This window comes from Mauremys reevesii, linkage group 8 (genome assembly GCF_016161935.1).
Source record: "Mauremys reevesii isolate NIE-2019 linkage group 8, ASM1616193v1, whole genome shotgun sequence".
In the NCBI taxonomy this organism is placed as follows: domain Eukaryota; kingdom Metazoa; phylum Chordata; order Testudines; family Geoemydidae; genus Mauremys; species Mauremys reevesii.
The window spans coordinates 71,827,568-71,835,163 of NC_052630.1; the positions used below are offsets into that span (position 1 = coordinate 71,827,568).

General features: G+C 41.9%; 1 protein-coding gene across 1 annotated transcript; it reads right to left on the bottom strand.

The window, feature by feature from the left end:
- Positions 1–701: 701 nt before the first annotated feature.
- Positions 702–6,887, bottom strand: LOC120370930. Its single transcript, XM_039486281.1, has 2 exons — positions 5,462–6,887; positions 702–743 (listed from the first exon to the last, which is right to left on the bottom strand). The coding sequence occupies exon 1, from the start codon at positions 6,861–6,863 to the stop codon at positions 5,775–5,777; it is 1,089 nt and encodes a 362-aa protein (XP_039342215.1). The 5' UTR covers positions 6,864–6,887; the 3' UTR covers positions 702–743; positions 5,462–5,774.
- Positions 6,888–7,596: the final 709 nt, after the last annotated feature.

Here is a 7,596-nt window from a genome sequence, read left to right on the forward strand (position 1 = left end):
GTCTATAAGGTAGGAATGTAAGAACAGCCACATTGGGTCAGACCAATGGTCCATCTAACCCATATCCTGTCTCCAACAGGGGCCAATACCAGAGCATCATAGGAAGTATACCATACAGAGCAATTTCGGAGAGATCTACCCATCTTCCTATTCCAGCTTCTGGCAATCAGAGGTTTAGAGTTGCCGTCAGCATGGGATTACATTCCTGACTATCTTGGCTAATAGCTATTGGTGCACCTATCCTCCATGAACTTATCTAGTTCTTTTTTGAACCCAGTTATACTTTTGGACATCACAACATTGCAAGGCAATGAGTTCCACAGGCTAACTGTGCATTGTGCAAAAAAGGATTTCCTCTGGTTTGTATTAAACCTGCTACCTATTAACTTTGTATTTTGGGAAAAAGGGTAAATAACACTTCTTTATTCACTTTTTCCACACTATTCATGATTTTATAGACCTCTATCATATTGCCTTTTAATTGTCTCTTTTCTAAAATGAACAGCCCTACTCTTTTTAGTCTCTCCTCAAATGGAAGGTTAGCTTTTTTACCACTGCTGAGCACTGAGATGAAGTTTTCAGAGAACTATCCATGACGACTCCAAGATCTCTTCCTTGAGTTGTAACAGCTAATTTAGAACGCATCATTATATATGTGTAGTCGGGATTATTTTTTCCAATGGGCATTACTTTGCACTTACCAATGTTGAATTTCATCTGCCATTTTGTTGCCGAGTCTCTCGCTGCAACAAAAATAAGCAATGAAAGTTTGTTCTTTTGTTTTTATTTGGGGTTTTTGTGTGGGGTGGAGGGCTTGGTTCTTTAATATTTGTTCTAATAAAACTGATAAAAATCACATTTCCCTCTAATCCAGGGATTGGCAATCTTTGGCACCCTGGCGGGCCTGGCCGGTTTGTTTACCTGCCACGTCTGCAGGTTTGGTCGATCGCGGCTCCCCCTACGGCCTGGAGTGGCGAACTGTGGCCAGTGGGAGCCGTGATCAGTGAACCTGCAGATGTGGCAGGTAAACAAACTGGCCCAGCCCGCCAGGGTGCTTACCCTGGCGAGCCGCATGCCAAAGGTTGCCAATCCCTGCTCTAATCCTTTTAACTCCAAAATGCTGATATTACAGCTTTTCTTTTCATTTCATCCTAATTCTTGATAATGCCCTAACAAGTAATCTAAAATATCATAGGTGCGCTAAGTGGGAAAATTGTTATTCTGAAAACCGTAACTTTTACTTTCACTACCTTTCTGTATTTAAACGTATGCCCTCAATGTTGCATTCACATAAGGTTTTGCATTTAATTTCCTTAGTTTTTTGTTTTGTTTGCTGGTTGGTTGGTTGATTTGTGAAAAAAAAACAATGAGAAAGATTGTTCTTCAGGGCTGGACAAATAAGGCTACACCATATATATAAAAAAGCAACAGATGATGGCAACAGAACCAGAAAAAAAAAAGATACATTTTAATGTCTTCATCTTGCTGTCCTTGAAGCCCATGGGAGTTCTGTTATTGCCTTCCAAAGGAATAGGCTCATGCCCGGAATTTATATCTTTTGAAAGATTCTGTGGCAAATCTCCTTCCTATAGCTTGCTCTGTCAGGAGTCCATGGTCTAATACAGTGGTTCCCAAACTGGTGTTCATGAACCCCTGGGGGTTCGTGAAATGTTACAGGGGGTTCTCAGGAAAAAAAAATCCCTAATGGCGGACAGAGTTGTCCATAGGGACCTCATAGGGCCAGCAGGCCAGAGCCCCTGGACTTCCAAGAGCTAAGCAGATCAAAGCAAGCATATCTAACACACTGAGTAAATTTAAACTTCAAGACTCATAAGAAATGGAAAGGAAAGTGGATATTTTTTGCTGTTTTCAAAATTAAACAGGCAGTTAGTGTTCTTCATAATAATTTTAAAAACAATATGTTTAAGCTTTGTTGTAACATGCGTTGTTTGCATGGACTGCTCAAGACCTGAATGCTTGAGTAGGAGGAACTCTTTGATTTGGCTTCTTAAATACCTTCATGCTGTTTCACATCTGATACTCCTTGAGGAAACATAGGAGCCTTGTCTTATAACAGGGTTATTTCAAAGTGATACAAGCTACGAAAGTGAGATATTGCAAGAATGTTGCCGTTTTCATAATGTAATAAAATACCGTAATAGTGAATAATAATTAATAATAGTGTGTAATAAGCATATCATAAAAATTATATTTACAAGATCACTGCTTTTATAATTTATACTCAGGTAAAGGAGAAAAATCCCAGGAAATATTCATTTTTAGAAGAGGATTTGCGAGACTTGACATTTTAGTGAAAGGGGTTCATAGGTTGTTAAAGTTTGGGAACCACTGGTCTAATACAAGTATAACTTATAGAAGTATTGTCTGAACTTAATTCCTGGCACCTGCTCTGGATCACAGGAACAAAGGCCACTATCCTTTGCCACATCAGGAATCTCAATATCTACTGTTACCTGGGCAATTGTGCACAAAAGAAGGGCTTCATTCAGCTAATCTAGTGCCAGAGCACATGATTTTGAGCATGCTCAGAAGTTTTTTTTTTTTTTTAATTTTGTTTTTAATTCTTTAATTCCAAAACCCAGCAGAGGGCTGGGAGTCCTCAAAAGGGACTATTCACATAAACTCTCCAGACTGTATGTGTTCATTTCAGTTGTTCAGGGAGAAAAAGTAGTATCAAAAGGCTGATATTTTTTTCATATTCCTTGCACCTCCAGTAACAGCTGAGACATTTTTTCCCTCAAACTTTCCAAAAATTATTCACCTCTAGGTTGAGACAAAGTATAGAAAGTTTTGTGCATTTTGTTGTACGTTATGAGCACATGATGACAGAAGGTTACAAGTTAACTATTACATTAACTATTCTTCTTTTGTCTGACTTGGGTAGACAGCAACTATTACTTTACTGTAAATATGATGGTTGCTACCAGGTAGCAGGTATAACTTAAGAAAATTAGAGCGTACAATAGCATATATGATGACACAAGAAACAAAAGAAAATCATTTGTGCCTCTCTACTCAGCTCACATGTATCCTGCAGTGTTGTGTTCTAGTATCACTCTCCTGTGTCTATTAATAACACATGACAGTTGTAATATGCTGCAAAGAGCCAAAAAAAAGAAGATGATCTGCTGTAGAATCCTGCAGGGAAAGCGTTCATATCCTCACCATATACTGTACTTATTTTACTGTTCAGACCATGTTCGTATTATATCAGCTCTGCTGTCCTCAATGTATTGCAGAAACTACTACACTACCTGGCCTTAAAATCAGTACAAAACATCTGGGTGCTACAGATTGCTATCAACAGCCCTTTAGTCTTCTGCAAGAGTCAACACAATGAAATAAGGCCCCATTAAGTAGTACTGAGCCTGTACCATTACATGTCAGTATTTGCTGCCTACCTCCTGTCAGATTTTGCCAATCTCTGCTGTCTGGGGGAGTGCAATAACACAGACTGGAAAACACCAATTTACAGCTAGGAGAGGAGTAGGGGAGGAAGAAAGAAAGGGCTGTTTTGCTCATGGGAGGAGTTAGCAGATGTACGTTGCACTTTCTGGTATCATACACAGCACAGCTCATAAACAGAAGCTGCTTATTTGCCATGGCAATGTATAATAATTTTCTCCAGCTACTACTGGTTGATTATGAGAGTCCCTCCCACAGTACAAGGGGAGAAGCTTGTTCAAAGCGTGGAGTCACCGCAAATGTGCCCATTAAAGAATTAAAATATACAAACCTTGTGAGAGTCCCAGTGGGGCCTGACCAGTATTTCAGCTCCCACAACACCTTCCCCTTCCTACCACCCTTTTACTAGTTATGTATTATTATTCATATAGCACAAAACTGAAGCAGGCACTTTGCAGAAGCGAAGACTCCTACATGGAAGGGCTTCTAATCTGACCAGATAAAGAGATTGAGATGCAACAGAAATCAAAGTGGTTAACTGTGATGTCAATTCTTCTCTAAATGGAGACTAAGGGTTTATGGGATCATGGAAGATGTGTTTTAAGGAAAGAAGTGAAGGAGAGGGTAGAGACATGCTGGGCAAGGAGAGGAAGGGGAGTTCCAGTAATAGGGAGCATCAGAGAAGATGGCACAGAGAGAAGAGTGGGAGGTGGAAGCAAAGGGGACACTTAGTTGTGTGACTGAGATGGAGCACAAGAGGAGCATGGTGTGCACTATCATTCTGCTGCTTAATGAATTCTGGCTGCCACCTGCCTTCACCAACATTACTTCTCATTAATACATTATTAAATTTACAATTTTGCCACTCTAAGAGTGGCATTCGGGCTCCACCTCATAATTGCCTTCAGAAAAGATCAGGATTATTATGGTTCTTGCCTCAGCCACATTTGTAATACTGTAGACCTGCTTTCTAATGAGCGGGTCCTATGGCAGGTAGGGACCCTAGGTTTTTCAGAAGCCATGTGTGAGCAGACACCTTTCCAAAGCTGCTTCACAAACATGGATCTGGGGTTTGGCTTCATTGACAAAATAGCAATAAAATAATAAAGATCAGACCTTTCTTCCAGCTTCGGCTGCTCTTAGAGTTCTTCCCTCAGGACCACTCAGCCCACACACCAGATTCTCCCTCGTCTACAGAACCACTCCCACTGTACTTCCATTAATAAGGGCTGTCCACACCCACAAAGCAGGACTTTAAAAAGAGATTTTAAGGCTAGAAAGAAGCATTAGATCAACTAGTTAACATCTTGTATAACACAGGCTGCAAAATTTCACCTAGTTACCCCTGTACTGAGCCTGGTGACTTATGTTCAACTAAAGAATGTCTTCCAGAAATGCCTCTGGTCCTGATGTGAACACATCAAAAGATCACAAATCTACCCTTTCCCTTGGTGGTCTGTTCCAATGGTTCATTGCACTGTTTAAAAATTGTGTATTGTTTTTCATTTGAATTGGTCTGTCTTCAGCTTACAGCCACTGGTTTTTGTTATTCCTTCCTCGGTGAGTTTAAAGAGCCCTTTTGTACCCTGTATTTTCTCCCTGTGAAGGCACTGATACACAGTAATCAAGTCACCTCTCACTTTTCTCTTTGGTGAGCTAAATAGATTGTGCTCTTAAAGTTCAAATTCTGCCCTTGAAAGTGTACCTGGAGCACTCATTGAGGAATGGACGTCGCATTGCACAAGAGCAGAATTTGGTTTGTGGCTACCTCTGATTCTAGTAGAAACCATACATTCATCAGAGGAAAGAATTTGGCTGAAAAAGAGATGGGTCAGAAGAGATCATTTAGGTCATCCAGTATGAAGCTGTGTATTTTGCTTACTTCTCCCTATATCTTTCACACTAATGTCTTTTGATTCTCAGGCACTTATGTATGCATGAATACACACAATGTGTTCACCTGGAAAGAGTGGAATTCCTTAGTTCTGGATTGACTTACTATGGGTGGGGGGGGGGGGGAGAGAAAGTTACTCACCTTGCAGTAACTGAAGTTCTTCAAGATGTGTCCCCCTGTGGGTGCTCCACACTAGTTCCTCTACGTGACGGTGCATCCCGGCGCCGTTGATCGGAGATTTTCGGTAGCAGTGCCTGGTTGGGACGCACGCACTCAGTTAGTATCTCCCGTCTCGTTGGAATCTTCCTGAGTGTGTGTCCCACTCTGGAACAAAATAGACATTTGTGATTCTGGGTTGTGGCAAAGAGATCTATTGATGGGGTGCCCCAGAGGGAGAAGAGCTGCTGGAGTATTGCGGGGTGCAGCTCCCATTCGTGTTCTGTCGATATGTCTGCTAAGTGCGTCGGCAGTAGTGTTGTGGCAGCCTGGTAGGTAGGAAGCAATGATTTGTATTCGATGCTGTATGCACCAATTCCATAGTCAGACGGCTTCCATGCAAAGGGAATGTGATTGGGCTCCCCCTTGTCTGTTTATGTAGTACATGCATGCTATGTTGTCTGTTAAGACATGAAGAGATTTGTTCTTTATGAGGGGAAGAAAGTGAAGGCAAGCTCGTCTCTCTGCTTTGAGCTCTAAGAGATTTATGTGTAGGTGTGTCTCTGATGCAGACCACTATCCTTGTGCCCTGTGTCCCCCTAGGTGCGCTCCCCAACCGATTAGGGAAGTGTCTGTGGTGAGCATGAGCGTTGGGGGATCGTTGCTGGAAGGAAACCCCCATGCAGAGGTTTTCTGGTCTTGTCCACCAATGTAGGGAAGCTATAACATTGGGAGGAGGAGTTAGCAGCATCCCTAAGGTCTGTCTGTTGGGTTTGAAATTGGAATTGAGCCAGCCCTGGAGACATCTCATCTGTAGCCTGGTGCGCTGAACCAGGAAGGTGGTGGCTGCCATGTGACCAAGGAGCTGTAGACAGATTCTTGCCTGTGTCCTGGGATGAATAGACAGTGTGCATATAAGCTGCGTGATAGTGAGGAATCTGTGATATGGGAGCGAGGCCCTGCTCTGGATTGAGTTGAGATGAGCTCCGATGAACTCGATCTGTTGTGTAGGTGTCAGGGTGGAATTTTGGATGTTTATTTGGAGGCCTAGGCTGTGAAAGAGGGAAATGGTGAAATGGGTAGCTTGAAGTGTCTCACCATAGGAGTTGCCCTTGATGAGGCAATCATCCAGGTAGGGGAACAGCATGATCCCATGTTTGCGGACGTGAGCCACGACCATGGCTAGAGTCTTGGAAAAAACTCTCAGTGCTGTGGAGAGTCTGAAAGGAAGAACTCTGTATTGAAAATGGTCGTGACCGATCGTGAATCGTAGGAAGCGTCTGTGAGCTGGATGAATTGATATATGAAAATAAGTATCCTGTAGGTCGAGGGCTGTGAACCAGTCCCCTTGATCCAGTGCAGGTATTATTGTGCCCAGTGTGACCATCTTGAATCTTTGTATCCTCACGAATTTGTTCAGTTGGCCTAGGTCTAGTATAGGCCTCCACCCTCCAGTCTTTTTCCAAGTCAGAAAATAATGGGAGTAGAAACCTGTCCCTTGATGTTGTGTTGGCACAGGTTCTACTTCACCTAGTTGTAGAAGATGCGCCATTTCTGTGTGCAGTAAGTGGTCGTGAGAAGGGTCCCTGAAGAGGGATGGGGAAGGGTAGGAGGGTAGGATATAAAAGGGTCCTCGGGTTGCTAAAGTTTGAGAACCGGTGGCATAACAAATGCCAAGATTGATTTGTGAATTGAAAAACAGTTGAACAAAAAAAGCAAACCAACTACATTCTTCTAAATTATACCCATGAAAATAAGTTTACCCCCCCCCCCAACAATTACATGTTCCCCAAACACGTACTGCATTCCTTTAGGTTTTTTTTTTTTTTAAATCAACCACATGTGAAACTGGTCTAAGTAACTGAAAAGCAAGTATAATGCCAAAACACAAGATCCATTTCATGAAGAGAAAGGAAACAAAAAGGTAAAAAACACAGGAAACAAGTTATTTTATAAAATTAAGAACTAGAACACTAATCTAACGATCTACCCACAGGTTTCAAAATTCTTGGTGACAGAGCAACTGTGTTGTACTTTGTCAAAAACAAGAAAGTTTAATAAAGCTACAAGCAAACTTATTTGAATTCTCTGTGATACAAGAGTTTTAATGGGCACTTGTG